Source organism: Pteropus vampyrus, unplaced genomic scaffold (genome assembly GCF_000151845.1).
Source record: "Pteropus vampyrus isolate Shadow unplaced genomic scaffold, Pvam_2.0 Scaffold130, whole genome shotgun sequence".
Taxonomy (NCBI): domain Eukaryota; kingdom Metazoa; phylum Chordata; class Mammalia; order Chiroptera; family Pteropodidae; genus Pteropus; species Pteropus vampyrus.
Genome location: NW_011888911.1, coordinates 36,072 through 55,276, shown reverse-complemented (window position 1 = coordinate 55,276; position 19,205 = coordinate 36,072). Strand labels below are relative to the sequence as shown.

General features: G+C 41.2%; 1 protein-coding gene and 1 pseudogene across 1 annotated transcript in view; both read right to left on the bottom strand.

Moving 5' to 3' along the window:
• Nucleotides 1-9,654, bottom strand: part of LOC105296859 — a 109,047-nt pseudogene extending 99,393 nt beyond the window's left edge.
• A 1,956-nt stretch (nucleotides 9,655-11,610) lies between these two features.
• ETS1 (ETS proto-oncogene 1, transcription factor) overlaps nucleotides 11,611-19,205 on the bottom strand; it is a 32,125-nt gene continuing 24,530 nt past the window's right edge. The window contains exons 6-7 of the mRNA XM_011367212.1: nucleotides 16,090-16,208; nucleotides 11,611-15,378 (exon numbers count right to left, since the gene is read on the bottom strand). Of these exons, the coding sequence (XP_011365514.1) occupies nucleotides 15,163-15,378; nucleotides 16,090-16,208 (335 nt within the window). The 3' untranslated portion in view covers nucleotides 11,611-15,162. The remainder of the gene's footprint in view (nucleotides 15,379-16,089; nucleotides 16,209-19,205) is intronic.

The window sequence follows — 19,205 nt, the reverse complement described above, 5'->3', positions numbered from 1 at the left end:
AGTGATAAACTCAATATTTTATATCTGAAAAAGTCTTTGTTTTGCCTTTGTGTTTGAAAGATATTTTTACTAAGTAAAGAATTATAGGTTGACTAATTTTTTTCTTTCTGTACTTTAAAGACGCTGTGCACTGTCCTCTTGCTTGAATTGTATCTGATAAGGAATCTGTTATTCTTACTTTTTGTTCTCTGTATATAATATGTATTTCTTCTCTGGGTACTTTTAAGGTTCCTTTATCACTGGTTTTAAGCAATTTAAATATAATGTACTTTGGAGTAATTCTTTTGAAATTTCATGTTCTTGGGGTTTGTTGGGATTCTACATCTCGAGTCTGTGAGTTTATAGCTTTAATGGAATTTCAGCCATTAATAATTTTTCAAATAGTTTTTATACCACACATTGTGGCCCTTTGAGGATTCCGGTTATATGTTTATTCAGACACTTAAAATTGTCTCACAGCTCATTGACATTCTACTCATTTTCTTTTCAGCCTCTCTTTTCTATATGCTTTATTTTGGATAGTAACTGTTGCTATGACTTTAAGTTTGTTAACTACTTTTCTTCTGTAGTGTTAAATCTGCCATCAGTCTCATCCAGTATACCTTTCATCTCAGACATTATAGTTTTCATCTCTAGAAGTTTAACTTGGATCTTATATTCACATGCTCCATATTTCTACTTAGAATGTTCGGCCGTTCTTATAGCTATTTGAATATGTAAAATTGTTACTCTCTTTTAATATCCTTGTGTACTAATTCTATTACCTGTGTCACTTCTGGGAAATTTCCAACTAACTGATTCTTTTCCTCATTATGGATCATATTTTCCTTCTTCTTTGCATGCCTGGTGATTTTTTTTTTTTTTATTAGATACCAGACACTGTGGATTTGCTGGATATTTTTGTATTCCTAAAAATATTCTTGAGCTAAGTTACTTGGAAAAAGTTTGACCCTTTTGAATCTTGTTTCTATTCTTTATTAGGCAGAAGTAGAATAGCATTCAGTCTAGGGCTAATTTTGTTCCATGACTGTTGCAAAACCCTTCTCAGCACTCTACCCAATGCCCCATGAACTATGAAGTTCAAGAACTGGCAGAATTAACCCACTGGAATAGAAATCAGAATAATAACTGACTGCAGAGGGTGTATATGCGAACTTTCTGGAGTGTTCTGCTTGCACAGATTTATCAAATTAAAGAATTAAGACTTGTGAATATCACTGTTGTGAATTTTACTTCAATGAAAAAAGCATGTGTAGTATCAAATATACATGTATATGTATAAATTCTGAAAGAATTTATGCTGAAATTTCAATAATGAAGAATATAAGGTGATTTTAAAAATTACCTTCTATTTTTCAGTGTTATCTAAATTTTTAATATAAACAAGTTGTTTTTAAATACAGAAACTAATATTTTAAAAAGAATGAAAGAATGAAAGTATTGTGGGGGGGGCTCTGTCTCTGTCTTGTAGAATGGATGAAGGAAAGGAAACTAATGTTTATTGAGCATTCACTGTATCTTGGGTCCTTTAAAAAGCATTTTATTACATTATTCAATTTGATCAACCTAACAGTTCTACAAAGTATTATCTCATTTGCAAAAAAAAAAAAGAAATAGTGGTTTTAACAAGTTGTTATGTGTCCAAGGTCCCTCAACTTGATCTTAGGTCTCCCTGCTTCCTAAATCCATGTTTTGATTCTAAAGAGAGAATTAAGTCTCTGAGATGGACTTTTGAAATTCAGAGCAAAGAATGCTTGGCAAGATAGAAAAGCCCCCAAAATATATTACTGTCTACAGGCTTAGGAATTGCCACATTGGACTCTGGTAGTTCACTCTTAAACAGGCAGTGAATTATTCATGAAGGAAGAGTCATGAATCAAGTACAGTAAATCTGAAACTCAAGGAAGTCTAACCTGAAGCTAGAAGACAAGTGGGTGGCTCAGAGAAAATCAAGGGTTCTGGGAACCTGCATGGCAGGTGGTGGGAGAGGGGAGGAATATGTTCCTTCCTTTCAACCTGTGGACAGCCTATAAGGCTGCTTTGTCCCCAGGTGGAGTAAACTCTCAGAAGGCAAGGGTCAAGGCTGGCAGGTTACAGGAATGGGTGTATTCTTTGTATCAGCTGGCTCCTGCCCAGGCAAGCCTGACTCACAGATTGTTCACCTGTCTGGAATGGACTATGGGAGAATCCACTAGTGAGGTCATCCAGAGAGCAACGGACCAGACCAGTTTCATTGTCAACTGTGTTCAGGTCATGCCAACTCACCTTTTGCTGGAGGCTCTTTCTTTGTGAAGTGAGTCTCTTCAATATCTACAACATACTTTAGATAATGGGCTTTAAAACCTCATTTGCTTTCTCTTGCATTTCCCAGCTTAGAACTGTGAATGAACATTCATTGGTCATTGTCTTAAAGCTTGAAACAGAGTCTCTGACTCCCAGAAAACTCCCCCAGGTCAATTTGCAAGATGGGGATCTTGAATTGACTTGTGTCTGAAGCTCTGTTTGGAAAGGGGGGAGGGGTTCTGATGAGTAAGGAGCTTCCATATGTGCAAACTGGTTGATGTGCTTTCAAAGCTAGCATATGACTTTTATGAGATCATCTAAATCCTAGTTTGAGGAACAGTTATAAATGAGAGTCTGTAGAGAGTAAGAGTATGACTATCACACTGAAATGGTTTTGCCATTCTTCCTCTTGCATCCTTGTGCAAAACGGGAGCTGGGGAGAAGAACCAGAACAACTAAGCCTCACTCCCTCCCCACCCTCACACACATTGCCTCTTTTACAGCACAGCTGAGCTGTGCCAAATCCTCTGCCAAAACCCAGGCCCCAGACTAAGGGGGTGCTTCCCAGTTTCCATGGCTCATTCACTACTGAGACCTTTGGCTGAGTTGCATTATGGGGGTGGAGGCGGGGCTATATCTGCCAATTGTGGTACTGTTGTGTTATACCTACTGATATAAAAATATGGTCTGCTAGGAACTGGACGAAAACTGACACACGACCATTTATTGCATACTCGTTTGGAAGCCACTAGGAAGGCCTGCCCAGAGTGGTTTCTAAATACATACACTCTCACATCTTCTCACCTCTCAGAGACAAGAACAGACAATCAATAATGTGTTGAAAAACATGAGCTTATCTTCTCAGCCATAAGAGAATGCCCTCTGAAAGTCAGTAGTAGAATTTCATGGAAATCGAGATCCATTTTAAACCCTCTCATCTTCCCTAGTTTCATAGAAGCGAGGTGAGAATGGGAAAGGCAAACATGTCTTGAGCAACTAGTATGTGATAAGTCTTTTTCTATGTACTTAACATGAATTATTTCATTGATCTTCAAAATAGACCTGTGAAGTAACTGTCGTCATTGTGATTTTGTGGAAATTGAAACTCAGAGAAATTAAATGTATTTCCAAAGCCACGTAGTTTATTAAGTGATATACTTAAAATTTAAACAACTCTGATTTTAACTGATAGCAAATGTTGAGCTTTCTCCACCATAAGCAAAACTCTTGCTGGCTCCCAGCAAATATGCCTTTAGAGCAGTCATCCCCAAATTTTTCTGGTCCTATACTTTCATCAGTAAATATCTTTAAGTACTACTTCCAATATATGCATATTCATTTGTAAATTAGATGCACTGCCTAATATCTATTAGTATTGATTAATAACATAATACCCTATGGCACTAATCAACGTTAATGACAATGGATATAAATTTATATTTAATATATTGTTGATAATTTGGAAAATTATCTGGCCAAATGTAATTAAATCATTGTTGTTTTAACCTCTCTATATGACTGGCAAATAATTTGTTCCAGGAGTAGAAGAAGTAATACGGCTTTTCTTCTTGTCTTTGTGTGCTTGAATTACCCCTATTGTCTACGATTCGATTGTACTGCAGGAAACATTTCAAGCCATTTGTCCATTTTGTGAGGATTATTTGGTTAAAATTAGATAATCTGGTTTCTAAATCTACTCGTGGTGTATCTGTAAACCTTAAAACATCATAATATGCTAAAAGCAAAAAAAAAAAAATAAGGGCATCAGTGTAGACACTCCTTTGACATTACATAATTCCCACTTTCCTATACAGTGCTTTAAATGCATGCAAATGCCCCAAGCAAGCCTGACAGAAGGCACCATGGTCAATATGTATATTCAATATTAGTAAATAAAAATGTATTTCTTATGTTTATACAAAAATAAATATTAATAGGAGTTCTAATGGTTTCTTCCTATATCCCACGTCTTAATCTGTGCAATCCCTGGAGTGTGCCCTTTCCCCCAGGAGACCCTTTCTCTAGGAAAAGGTTGATCCCCATAGTACTGAGTTGGACTCACTCAGATACAGAAGGCTGAAGGCAGCCAGTGAAGAGCTGCGGGATCAGCGGGTGGGGCCGGAACGAGAAGGTGCCCAGTCTGGAAGATTCAGAGTACTGTCAAGAGAGAAGCTCAAGGGTTTGAGGGCTGAGTGGCAATAGGTTCTGGTCTCCCCAGTAGACTCCATCCTGGAGGAGGGACAAATCAGCTGCAAAGGTCTGGATTTCATCTTTTCCGAGTCCAGGTCTTTCGGAAGCCTCCCTCCGAAATGTTTGAATACCGGAGCAAATGAAAACACACTCTGCAGCACAAGGATCCCTTAAGGTTTGATTTTCAAGATGGAAAATAAAGGCATTTTAGCCCTTCCATGGACAAAAATAACTTGCCGTTGATTTTGAAATCTCTTTCATTTGTCTCCCAGAGACCAGCCCCATACAATGGCACTTTGTGTGGGAGCTTTCTGCCTGGGCCAGCCCAGCCCGGCTTCTTTCTGCCTGCCAACAGGAGGAGACAAGAGGAGGGCTTAAGCTCGAGAGTAAGAGAAAACTTTGGGCAGCTCAACGTTGCTGTTGGACATCATTCAGAAGCCCCCACTCAGCGGGGGGAGCCCAAAGAGGAAAACAAACAGAACAGGCAATCGTGGAAAATGCTGAGTCCTCTGGCTGGCGGAACGGCGTTCGCCGCCTACCGGTGCTCGCAGCCAGCGCTCTGCCCAATGGCAGCTGCAATAGCAGGCAGGGCCCGCAGCAGGCAGGGAGGCCTTGGCACCCAGAGTTCTGCCCCAGGGCCGAGAGGGCGGGAAACAGACAGTCCTGTCTCTGCAGACAAGCCCTCCAGAGTCCTTACCATGAATGCTAAAGTCTTCTCTTGGTCCAAAGAATCCAAGGGGGAAAAAGTGGTTCACAAAGAAAGGAGAAGACGACTTTCTCGAGCTGTAGTTTCAAGCTTACTAATAGCTCCCACTTACATAACACTTAGTATGGGTCAGACACCAACATATATTATTTGGCAATCACCACCTCAGTCTTGTGAGGTTAGCACTATTATCCCTATTTCAAGGATGAAGAAACTGGGGCACAGAGAAGTGAAATAACTTACCCCAGGTCACAAAGCTCAAGTAGCAGGGCCAGGATTTAAAACCAGGCAGTTTAGCGTGGAGTCCTCTAAATGTTTATATTCCTCTCTAGGAATACAAAATATGAAAGACGAGAAGAGGGAGAACAAAGAGAATGGATTAGAAAGAGAGAGGGATAATTACCAAGGAATAAAATAACAGAAAGATTTAAAATAAACAAAATAAAACACAACAACAACAACAACAACAAAAACAGAGGCTGGCAGTCTAGGAGGAGTTATGGGACTGGGATACAAAGATGGCATGAAAAGCTGAGTTGGGAATGTGAGCTGTAACCTGCTGTTTTCTATGCCCCAAATAGAATTCTGGGAATAATGTTCAGAGATCACTCAGCAAATGGGGCTGAGGAAGCTGGGGAAGCTGAGGAGGAGCAGGCAGCTGGAGCAGAGAAATGAACACCTTCTCTTTCTCTTCCAATTACAGCCTGAGGTGGAGGCAGGTGCCCAGGGCTCCAGGGAGAGATTAGCACCCTAATGAGAAGAGACAGCCTATGTCATTCATGTAGGGAGGACTGTCATATCCATTTGTAAGCTAAATAGCTCTTGTCTCCAGAGGAAGGAGGGGTAGGAAGAAAAGAAATGAAGAAAGAAGAGAGAGAGGAAAGAAAGAAGAAATAGACTATTTCTTACCTGTGTTTGAAGAGATAAACCCTGAGTCCTCATCAGATTACCTTGGTACCAGTAGGCCTAAGACCTCATTTTGCCTCTGTCACCACTTACCAATGTGGTCTTAGACAAGTCACTTAAACTTTCTCACCTTAAACCCTTTATCTCTACAATGAGGGGATTGAACTTTATCTCTAAGGTCTTTCTAGATCTAAAATCCATACTCTGAAGATATTGTGATCATGGACAAGGACTGTCATAGTGGTCATTGCATACCACCCAAAGTCCTGGTATTAGCACAGTAGCCCACCATCCGTCCACACTAACCCTTCACCCAGTCCTGGCGATTCCATTTCCTAAACAGCTCACTACTGATTCTGTCAGAGGCAGAATAAATGAATAAATGAAACCATATTCAAACTGGCCTCTCTGCTTTCATCTTTGTTCCCTCTGATCCATTCTCTGCTCTACATCCAGAATGATTTTTCTAAGCACAGATCAGAGCATGTGATGTACCTCGTGGGAAGATCCTCAGAGCTCCACCTTACTCTTCACACAGCCCACGAAGCCCTGAATCATCGCCTCGCCATTCTCCCCCTTCTCACCTCTCACCACCGCTCTATTTCACCCTGTGCCAGTTTCTCTATCAGTCTATAAACTTTCTCACCTGCAGGCCTCAACCCAAACCTCTTTCTCTTTCCACCTAGCTAAAAGCTACTCACCTTTAGGATATAGATTCTTCCATGTTAGGTGCCCCTCCTACATGTTGAATCACACTGCTATTACGCTGAATAGTAATTCTCTCTTTACTTGTCTATAGTTCTTAATTTACTAAAAGCAGAGTAAAGGAAAATGTGTGTTTATCTTTTCCTTTAAGGTTTTCCTCATGCTGAATCCAACGCCAGCCACATAGCAGGTATTCGATGAATGTTTGTTACCTGACACATTTGTTTGGTACTGTCATCTTATATGGCACTTTCTAGCTATACCATCCCACAATCTCATAAACTGCAATCTCAGAGACACTGTATTTTCAGTTTCTGAAAACTAAGAGATCCAAGACCTTCCGCCATGCCAGGATTCACCTTTCTTCATCTCCCATTTCCAACCTGAACATCGGCATTTATCAAACTGTTGGAATCCATCAGAACTAGTAGAAAGAATTGTAAAGATCGATTCTGAATCAACTAGGATCAGCTTTAAACTAGGATAGTTTAAACTAGGATAGCCTGCAAATTGAATGGGATTCCATATGGTAGAGGAAGACATGGGGAGGACATGGGGAGAGTCAGATCCACATTCTAATACCAGTTCTGCCACTAATGAGGTGACTCTAAGCATGTTCTTTGGCCTTTCTAGAACTCAGTTTGAAAAGGTTGAACTAGATAATTTTTAAGGTCCCTTTTGATTCTAAACTGTAGAATTTAGAATTCTAGTGTTTGTTCTTACACTCATCACCTTTTAGGACATTAAGCAGTTTCATAAGGAGACCTTGTAAAGTAGTATGGAAGTGGAGGGAACTTCTATGAATAATTATACCAGGACAATGAGTGGACACTGAGACAGTCCCAGGTACACCGAGATGTGTGATCACCTTTGTTTTAATTTAGTCTTTGTTAGCTGGGCTTCAGTTTTCAGTTGTTACTTGTGGTTGCAGAGGCTATTTGGAATTTGTGGTCAGGGCTCTGTTCTGGGATGTCAAAGAGGTTTCACATGAGTGACCAGGGCAGCTGACATGCCTCAAAATTAGGTAGGTTGCCCACTCTCACCCCTAATCTCTTCTGAACAAGAAGGCTGAGGCCAGAGTTAATGCACTTCCCAGCCACACCCTAATGATTGTACCCTAGTGGTCTAAGGCTGGTCAGTGAAGAACATACTTTAAATCCCCTTGGGCTCAAGTGTACAATCTGTGCTATCATCATGAAAACTTGATCATAGAGAAAAACAGATACCTGAATGAAATATCCGTTATCCTCTAAACACCAATCATTGTCTCCACCATCACTCTTACCTTTCTTCTAATATGAATAAATATCCCAGATTAAAGGTATATTGTTTGTACTAGTAAACTTTCTTATTCTCATGGAAAACAGAACAAATTGGGGGGAAATGGTATACCTGGGAAATAGATCAGCAGACAGAACTCCCCAATTCAATCACTCTTAACGATTTTGAACTTACCTTCCCCTGAGATCTGTAAAAACAACGACAGGTATGCAAGAACAATATGCAATTCTCAAAGCCTTTTCAAGGTTCTCAGGAGCGTGTCTCCTTCTAACCTTTGGAATATTATTGACTTAAAAAGGCAATCCCAGTCATCATCAATTTGCCAGCCTTCTAAAGACGGTTGCCACCTCTTCAAGTCATTTACTATTTTTAGGCATATCTGAGAGACCATCTTTGAAGGGGTGTAAGATGGGTCACAGGTGAAATTTCAGGATTTACCAGTAGAAAGGTTAAAGATAGCCTGCAACTGCCCAGGGCCAATAGCTCAGGCTGACAGCGTGGAATAGGCTGGGAGAAAGTAATGACTATCTCCTGACCCTCAGTAATTCCCCACAAGTGGCTGCTGAAAACCTCCTTGCTCCTTCATATGGTATCACATGGAGGACCAAAGTTGACCTGACGCCAAAGCTCCGTAAAAACGCTGTGGCTGGGAGCACAAAAGCCTGAACGGCGGGGTTGAGAGATTAGAGACAGGACGATAAACTCAAAAGAGCTTTGGGAATTGCTAGCAGGTCCTGAGACCTGGTCATTGTTGATGCCTTAGTGTTGCTATGGGGAGATGACCATCGTCATCATTACTCTGAGATACACCAGGCAATCGAATGAAACTGGCTTTCCCAGGAAAAAGATATTTTTCAGGAAAATGGAAAAAGGGAAAGGAACTAGGACATTGAGTAAAACAGGAAATGGCAACAGCCAAGGGGCAGAGAGGCCAGAGGCACCATACCCTCTAATTCGTGTATGGTTTATTTTCACCTTCGGGCCTTTTAAATTTTTCACCAGTTGATTGATCAACACCTGCTTTTATCAGACTCTTTAAATATCTTCCTCATTGCAAGAGCTGCCAGGAAATTGCTTTTCCCTTCTGCCATTTTTAGGTGAGAATTCTCAGCATAGGGAGATCCCAAAGAACAGTGAACAATGAGCACCGTGCGAACCAATATACCCATAAAATGGCACAAACCAGGCCTCTAAGCCAGCTACCTGGAGGGGCAAGTATCTGATTGACAGGAAGACTTTCGTACAACTGTATTGCAAACCACCTTCCAGAGCAGCCAGTGGGCAAAAGCAGAGGTTGGAAAGGGTCATGGAAGTGGAAAAGCTTCCTTACTGGAAGAAGACTGGCCTTGTCCCGTATTTGGTGTGTGAAGTGTATACCTCTTAGTAACTGGGGATGTATCTCCCACAGATGGTGAGTCATTGGCTAGCACCACCATAGGAGACCTTTCACAGTTCTTCGGTGGCAGCATGGCATCATGGAAGGAACAGAGCTTAGAAATCAGATGGTCCCGATGAACCCGATACTTCTTGTTCTCTTCCACTGTAGGTTCTAGAATAAGATGAGCTTCGTGCCAAGTAAACATGGAATGTGGAGAGATATTTTCACAGGGGTCACAAACCCAAGTTCTACAGGCAGGAACGTAAATGCGTAGGGCTGACTTACTAGAGACAAAATAGGAGATTCAAGTTCATCTTGAGGGGGCAGCTTCCACTCAGTGTCCATGAGTGTTTCCTCAAAAGGAACACCAGAATCAAAGACCACCTACCCAATACCCTACTGCAGTCCATTGTTTGCTTGAGCTGCATGGGCTGAGTCCCAACACTGGTAGCCACACTGAATATCTCGATGGCGTAGTATCAGCCCACAGGCAGGCAGTGTAACCTCCAGACTCTATTGCCTATCTCATTTTACCCAAAGCGGAAATTACAACACTCCATTTGTTTGGTTAAAAGTTACACTTCATTTTACAGGAAAGCTCTGTTGCTCAAATGTGTGCGCGTGCGTGTGTGTGTGTGTGTGTGTGTGTGTGTGTGTGTGTGTGTTGATGGGAGGAGGATGGGTGCTAGAACTTGCTCCAAAACCATCACAGGGGCAAGCCAGATCCACACGGGCAATTTCCTTATCCCACAGCCTCCCCAAAGCCTGTGATGTCTATAGATTTTGCACCACCAGCTTCTTTTGAACGACTCCTCCTTTCTCTGTGTCTCCTTCTACATTAACCCTACTCCATTTCCCCCACCCCCTGCAGTTGTTTAAGAGGATACTCTCTCTCCCCCAGCTCCCACCACTACGGCTTCAAAATGTTGGTCTCAGCAGTATCATTAAGAGAGATCACCAAAGCCCAGTTGTCTGAGAGTTCCCCAGCTAAACTTTAGCTCCTAGTTTGAGAAACGAGGTCTAAGCTGATTTCATTCAAGCATGTTGTATCTTTTAACCTGGTCAGCATTAAATCAGATACTTTGGGGGATAACAGCAACTTGGCAGTGAAGGAAAGCTCTTTATCCAAATCCTTGACTGAGGCAGAAACCTATTCTCTATGTATGTTTATTCAGGGGGAAAATAGCTCAGATGTGGCCTTAGGTTGGCTCAGGAGTTGTGGCTTTGCCCAGGTTCGTAGCTGAAGACTAAAAAACACAAGGACCTCAAGCCATCCTCCCCAAGTCCCTAAGCAGTGGTAGCTTGACTGGGATGGACCCAGAGCCCTCCTTGTGGCCAGCTGGGCTCCCTGACCGCTAGACCACACAGTCAGTGCTTAACATGCACTCAGCAAACCTCAAGCTTTAGGCCCGAAGAAACAGATTTTCCAAAAACAGAGCTCTCTTTGTGAACAATTCAGCAAAAATTCTCTTTCCAGCTGTGACTTGGGATCCATGTTGCAAATGCTGGTGTTAATTAAAAACATCCACTTTCTACAGTTTCGACAACAAGAGAAAAGCACCATGCAGGATGGGTTCCTAAGCTCTCCTCCTCAGAGCATTTATAAATATGATTTTATTTATGACATGGGTTTCTGAGGGGTTCTGACAGATATTATCGGTTGCAACTTCTAGTCCCAGTGAGAGAATAGGGGTCAAGGAGATGGATGTGACGGGTCCAAATTGGCACAGAGAAAATTAATATCAGAAGAAGAAACAAGAATACTGTTCCTGTCCAGAGCATCAGAAAAGATGTCTGACTTTCTGTGCTAAGATCAGGAACTTTACCAAGTTGAAATCAGATGTTTATCTGTTAAGTCATTAAAAAATTTTTCGCGTGGCTTTTAGTCCTTCAGACATGAAGAAAATGAGGTGTGATAAAGCCAAGGAATTCCACAAGGGATGACACTATACATTCAATAACTGGGATGTGCGATCATATTTCCCTATATTCCTTCTATAGTTCTCACTTTATTGGGAAGTCTCTATATCTGAAAGTGTCCAGAGCTAGTGAGATCAGCAAGACAGAGTTACAACCCTTCTCGTGCTTGTCTCTGGTTGGTTAATTTGTCCTGCTTTCATACATGAATCAGACAGGAAAGAATCAAGCCAAACCCACATCGTTATGAATGAATTTTTTTGTTTTTAATCTCACACAGTTTAAAATACAATATGAAATCAGGCTACAGTATATAAAAAACTCTCCAGCAAAATGATGTGCCAGCATCAGCTACTAAAATAAACAAACAATAACTTCCCCATAAGAAATTTTTTTTGCATTTAAAAAAAACACATAGACACTTACATCGCTACATCTCTAAGCTACCTCAGTTCTGATTTTTAAAAAGCACCTGCTTTTCCTTTTTTTCATCTTGCTTTTAAATTTTCAGCTTTTTAAAAAATATAAATTATATGAAAATACAAGTTGGAAAATAGTCAAACACAATATAACATCTGTTTTACCCTTATATTTCTCAGCTTAAAAAAAAAGTATTCTTAAAAAAGGTTCAATAACTGAGGCAGTATTCCTGATAGAGATAATTTCATTTTAATATATATATTTTATATATGTATATGTATACATATATTTCTGGTTCCTTGAAATTTCTTTGGAATGTAGTTAAGAGATCAACACATTTATATAGACCCCAACAGAGAAAGCAGCATGCACAGCATGACTAGAAGAATGAAGGCGTAATTTTCACCACGAAGATTAGGCAGGTTAATGCTCTAAAACCCAGAGTGTTCATCTCCAAAGTGAGGAAAAGCACATCTGATCTTGGGATGCTACCTCCAATCCCCATCACCACAAAACCAGGGCTCCGCTGCAAGGAAGTCCACCCTACCCCCCACCAGATGGAGAAGGGAACAAAAGTGACTGAACCCTACAGCCAAAACCAATGTGGGTTAAGGCATCTCCAGGAAAATAAGGTTTTCCCCCAGCTAAACCAGACTGGCCCATCCTTCCTCTGAAGCTGACATGTGTTTTTAAAAAGCATAAATGCAACAATTCTGCTGCATTTCCAGTGTATAAACCACCCACCACTCTTCCTGGGATGGTCTCTGGCCTTTGGACAGAAGGAGAAAAAGCATCTGGCCAGATCAACAAAGCTGTCTTAGCTAATAAACTATCTATAAATACTGAAAATGGTGGACCTATAGAGAAAGGCATCTGAGTGAACAAGCGGGCTGAGGAGCATGAGGAGGCACTTTCTTATACCTTATCTGCTTATCTGAGTTAAGACACACTCACACAAGGGGAGTTTTCAGCATAAATGTGATAGGAAAGATGGATAAGAGTTGAGAAAGTGATTTTTTGCCCGGTTGCAAACAGCAAGCCATGACCGATACCCAGCCTTGGTTCTACTCTCGCCCATTACTGAAATGTGGAAAGACTTACCTAGATAACCCAGGTATTATCTTAACTGCAGTTTTGCTTGTCTGCACACACACACACACACACACACACACACACACACACACACCCCTTTGCCAGTGCCCAACAAAGATCACAAAATCTAAGAAAAAAGAATGGAGTCCAACAGTTCCGCCTAACACTCCCTGAGCAGCTCTTAAAATATTTCAAGAGCTTCATTAAGGCACCTGCATTTGGAAGAAGATCAAAATATACAACTGGGCTAATTCTGCCTTTGCTTTCCAAGTAGACTCTCCAATGTATCAGTATGAGGAAACTCATAAATCACAGAGCTAAGTTCCTGATAAGTAGGGTCTGCAAGAAGACCTAGGAGTGAACAATCCACTTTCTTGAAGATATGCTAGAAGGTTGTTAGTACTTCCAGTTTCTCAACTAGAGCCCAAGAAAGGCGAGCCCTGAGAAGCCCATCCTAAACGCCTTTGCCTCTCTTTCTGAAGTCTATAAAGCTGTCCCATTGTTGCCATCCTTTTTGAATTGGGCATCTACATAGTGGGGGGATTCTGATTGAATTAGAAACTTTTCTTCACTAGTTAAATGTTGGTCCCCCGACCAAAAACCCAATTTTCAGATTATCCTTCACAACTGCCTCAGTCAATTAAGCTTGTAGTTACATGATGAGGGAACTGAAAATATATTCAAATCTCATGGCCTTCCTTATTTTCTTCAATCAAGCTCCTTCTCTTCTTTTTCCTTTGCCTTCAAGTCATTCCTCTCTTCTGCAATTATTAACCTTCTCTTACCCTGTGGCCATGATAACAGACCCAAGTACAAAAGCGACTGCCTTATTCACTTTGCATGCAGTCTTACCTGACATCCCACTCAACTAGCCTAAGTCCTTCAAAGGAAAGCCTTTCATTTCTCCTCCCAAAGACAGTCAAGCCCCATTTAATGCATATGCTCCCTTAATTTCCATCTCTCCTAAAACCAGTGAGTCTAATGGCTTTATCAGACACTCTTCGACTCATGTCATGTCTGCACCCTTGCATTCACCAATCAGAAAGCTGTACATTTCTCTACTGAATCATGGGGGTGGGGGACAATAAATGTGGGATGCTTGGAAAATAAGACACAAAGGAGAAAGTGTAGAGTGTTAGTTAGGAACGACATGCATTCAGGACTTATTTCTTAAGACCTGAGGGGTAATGCCCATGCACACAGCTTTTATTCCAAGTCATATGTTACAGGTACAGAACCAATAAAGAACCAAGTCGATTTTTCTCCTTCAAGCTCCTTTCCATGGCTTTAACAGTGCTCCTACATTTACTGTGGTCCAAACCAGGGCTGCAAAATACATTCAGTTCAAAGACTTAATGCTTCTTAGCTCAACATTAAGTCAAGACCCCAAAAATTCACTAATGACAAATAAGTAAAGGGGTGTGATGATAACTTTTTTAAATTATAGATGAAATTCACATGCATAGTTCCCTTGTACCCAAGTCAGTATTTTTTCCTTCACATGTAAGCTGCATGAATTTGGGATCCCTGATCTCAGTGACAGCACTTTGCATTTCCAGTGGGGTCTATATAAACAGTTTTCTTTCACTGTGACAGAATCCTCAGCCAGCAAATAAACACAAACTTGTATGATACCGCAATACTGAGACCACCTTAGAGCTTAAGACGATTTTTAAGAAAAAAAAAAAATACTGGCACAAAATTTAATAAAATAAATTTTAACACAAAAAGAGTTTTGGCCCCTCCCCACTGAAGTCCATCTTTGTTTTAAAAGTACAGTAAAAGGTAAATAGTCCTTGGGATTTAGTGCAACCCCCAAACAAATTGTTCTACTCCATCTCCCTCTTTTTTGGCCTCCTAGACCTAAAAACAGAAGCAAATGAATTGCCTTTCATCAGTCTCATGACTCCTGATGCCTCAATTTTGTTAATAGGTCCACAACTTGAGACACATTTTTTTTTCATGTACGATTTTAAAAAATGATTGGACACATTTGTTTCTTCCTCCCGTAAGCCAGATTCTTCAAGCTTCTAAGAAGACCCTTTTCTCTCTCCTGAAAATATGCTCAAGAATTCCTTGTCCCTCCCACCCCACCAGCCCTGGTTCTCCTTTTTCCAACCACACATAATTGATTATAGCTGCAGTTCACTTAGCTCCCACCCCTGAATGTAAAAAATGAGTTCTGGAAAATTAAAAATAGAATAACAATTAAAAATTAAGAGTCCAACCGACATGGTTGTTCTTTGAAATGTCTCAGCAGAGTTTTCCAGCCCTTTGGTGTCCATCACTCATCAGCATCGGGCTTGACGTCCAGCATGGCATGGAGTTCCTCGGGCGTGTATCCCAGGAGGCTCTGCAGGTCGCACACAAAGCGGTACACGTAGCGTTTACCCGCTGTCTTGTGGATGATGTTTTTGTCATAATAGTAGCGTAGGCCACGGCTCAGTTTCTCATAATTCATCTTAGGTTTGTTTTTCCTTTTTCCCCATCTCCTGGCCACCTGAGATTTAAAAAAAAAAAAAAAATAGGTAGAATTCTATAAAATAAGCCAAATTTACATGCTCGTATGCCTGTACCCATTCACAGTGACTCATGATGTTCAAGTAAGATTATTAGAAACTCATGTACATAGAAGATATTTTTCTGACCTATCTCCTCTGAATTCTAATTTTCAAGGGCTGGGTGAGGAGAACTGAGCTAAAATCGTACCTGCCTTTGCCCAGCAGAAAGCTGTTCTGTTCTGGGGCACAATATCTTCTCATGCCTGCCAGAACAGAAATGTTGTATGTTTTGTCCATTGTTTTAGTTTTTTAATTCTTAAAATTAGGCATGGCACAGAGTAACCAGTCCATAAGCATTTGCTGAGTGAAAGAATAAACTAATTAACAAATTGTACCAATCTTCCAAGGCCTCTTGAATTGTCTGGTTCCTTTCAGAGTCACAGAGCCATCAGGCCAAGAAAATGCTAAGTCAGAGAAGGCAACTCATATTTACTTAGGGCTACTATGTACCTACTATTATGTGCATCTCATCAGTTGGAAAACAACTGGGCATTGTAGATATTTTCTCTGTTTTCCGAATGATGAGACTAAGGCTCAGATAGGCTAAGTAACTTGCTGGAGGTTTTAATCCTAGAAAATATCACCAGACCCACACAACCCTTTTCCAGAGTTCCCTCTAATACAGTTCTCTCAAGTCACTCCCTTCTTACCTCATCTGGGTCAGAAAGCTTGAATTCCCAGCCATCTCCTGTCCAGCTGATAAAAGACTGACAGGATTTATCAGTGAGTAATTCCAGAAGAAACTGCCACAACTGGATCGGTCCACTGCCTGGAAACACAAAGCGTTATGAATCATTACACCAAACGCTCAGCACTCTGGACAACTAATTCTAGAATATAGCACTCCCTTCTCTCTCCTCAGTCCTTCCAGCCAGGAGACAAGGAAAGCAACGTAGAGTCCAAATGTTGGAAGAGGCGCTATGAGCTCGAACAGGTGAAGAATTTCATATCAAAATAAAAAAAGGAAAAGCACTTAAGACAATCTATCAATTGCTTTATTTTGATTGGCTTAAGGATCGGTCAGTCCATTTTCATTGCTAAACAAACTCTAGAAAGAAAACACTGACTCTATCCTCTCAGATATTCTAAGGCAGCATAATCTTTTGTGCCTTTAAAAACTAAGTCATTTTGCCTTAAGAAGTAATAAAAGTATTAACTAAGGCATGTCTTTGTCAATTCCAGTCAGAAGTCAAACGTAAAAAGCACTCCTCTATGTGGAGCCTTTGGCCCTTGATTTGTAAGTGAGAAGGTCGCTACCCTAGGCTTATGTAACAAGAAATTAGCTGAGTCATACTATTCCTCTCCACCATCATCCCGTCCTCCAGGCCACTTATAGGCGAGCACCCAAACTAAGAAAAGAAAGCATCATCACTTTGTGAGCAATTAACTTGCCACCCAGGAAATCTTCAGAGGTCAGGAGAGAACTGTCTCAAATTCTTCACGGGTTCAGTATATTCTAATTGACACACACACACACACACACACACACACACACACACACACTACTCTCTTGATTTAGCCATCGACACTGCCAAGATCTTAGTTCTGGAAGTCTTGACATCCTCTGATGATCAATTTATGCTAAAAGATATGCTACATAAGTTTCCTTTTAGGATAACTTTCTTTACAGAAATGACAATGCTGCCAGTGATTCCTATCTGACTTACAAGTATAGCCAGTGGGTTCAACAGTCTGTCCTACTTGTTACATGTCTGCACTGTGCCTTATAACACCATCTCGGAAGCAATCTGGACAGAGCAGAATTAGGAAAGATCCAGTTCGTGTAGATGAAGGAAGCTGGGACACTCTAACTGGTACAGGAAAATGTGACTTTGTAAGGCTCTAATCCTTAACCCAAGTTTCAAATTTGTCTGATTCAAAGTAAACTGAGATTCAACAGAAAAACTAGCTTTATATTGGTTCCCTCTCAATCTAAAAAAAGAAATGTCCTCTATAGTCAGGGTAATCTCTTATTCTATCTCATACATCCACAAGGCATGTTTACATGCATCATATTGCTTACTTCTAAAATCTACTGCCCATTCCTCTTTATAGATGAAGCACAAGTGGTCTCACTGTTTCCATCCTATTGGTAAGAAAAAAGATGCTCAGGAAAGTCACGTGACTTTGCTCCCAGGCACAGTTAGGGGTGGTTCTGGTTCTATAGCATCCAGGTCTTTAGACTCCAAGCACAGCATGGAGCAACCTCAACAGATACCTATGAGGAAAGAGTGGCTGGCGTGCATTGTCATCTGACAGCCAAGGAAGCGTTCCTTTCTAAGTGCCTCCTAATGGTGGTTTCCAGGGCTCCTCCTCTGCATACCCCAAGCTAAATATGAAAAATAAAACATTGCTACCTCATCCTTCTAAGAATATGCCTTGAGCTCTTTAAAACCATTTTGTAAGAAATATCCTAAACATATTCTAGAATAAAACGATACAGCGAATGTCTACAAAACAAATTAACATTCAAAAAACAGCCCTGAATTCTACACTGGTTAAGCCTTATCCTCCTCTGTTTCCACCTCTTGTTAAAAAAGCCACTGGGTGTACAATTTAGACGCATTTGCAGGTTTCTTGTCAGTTGAGTCAAACTCACTAGCTAGTACTCTCTGCCTGGGCTCACGGGACTAACCACAACATTATATGAGGAACCCATCAAGAAGCCATCCAGAGGGGAGAAGGAGTAAGGAAACAAATCTCTGTTAAGAAATGCTATATAATTTCTGGTGGCAAAAAGAAAAAAGAAGAGAGAGAAGAGAAGAGAAAAAAAAAGAAAAGGAAAAGCAAGACTCCTTGTGACATAACAAGTTTCCTGATGAAGTGCAAAATGACTATACACCCAACAGGACCTCTGAGGGGAGACACAGAAAGAAAAATCAACTACCCCTAAATTACATAAGTGAGTCCTCTTTTGAGTCAGGTCTACAGACTGCAGACCTAGGACAGAGAGAGGAGCTGCTTTAAGACCCCTGGTGGAGCAAAAGGCTCACAAGTGCTGTGATTGATTACACACCTACTATGCACCAGACACTGTGTCGCTGCTTGTACACATCTCATTCATTCCTCATAATAACTCCACGATTGCTATTTGCAATCGTGTTTGTTCCTACCATTTTATAGCAAAGAAAACTAGTACACTGCTTGACCTGTGTCCACTGGCCTTGGCCAAGCCCATTCATGTCAGAAGTGGAGTGGCCGAGACTGGAACTGAGGCAGTCTGACCCCGAATTCTTCAGCTCCATACGAACTGCATTGTTCCTACACAAGACGAACCTGGAGGCTGGCATCTGAACTGCCTGCCTGGTCACAGTAAGTCAAGGGATAACAGGCTCTGGCTTTTAAAAAAATATCTTCTCTTCTTCACCTCTCGCAGCAGCCACAGGACACTGGACGGTCAGTGGTTCTCCCAACCCTCTGACAGCTAGTGCTCTCGGCATCCACCTCCACAGGTGACATTTCTAGCCCAATTAGTCAGGTCCCCTTGTGGTAGCTGTTAGCCCATGTCACTTTATTATTTCTCCCTCCCACTATTTACCTGAAAACTCTTACATTATTTATCTTAAAATCCTTTGGGGACTATGGGACTAGTAATGCCAAGCTCAGAGAAAGGAAGTCAGGCTTCTACACAGCAAGTCCCAGAAAGGCGAGCCCAGGAGCACAGGCTCTTGACTTTGCGACTGGGCGGCCATAATGTGGAGAAGGGGACTTCAGTTCATGTCGCTGGAACCAGCTCAAAGAGGAAGGGATCTCAGACAGAAGAATT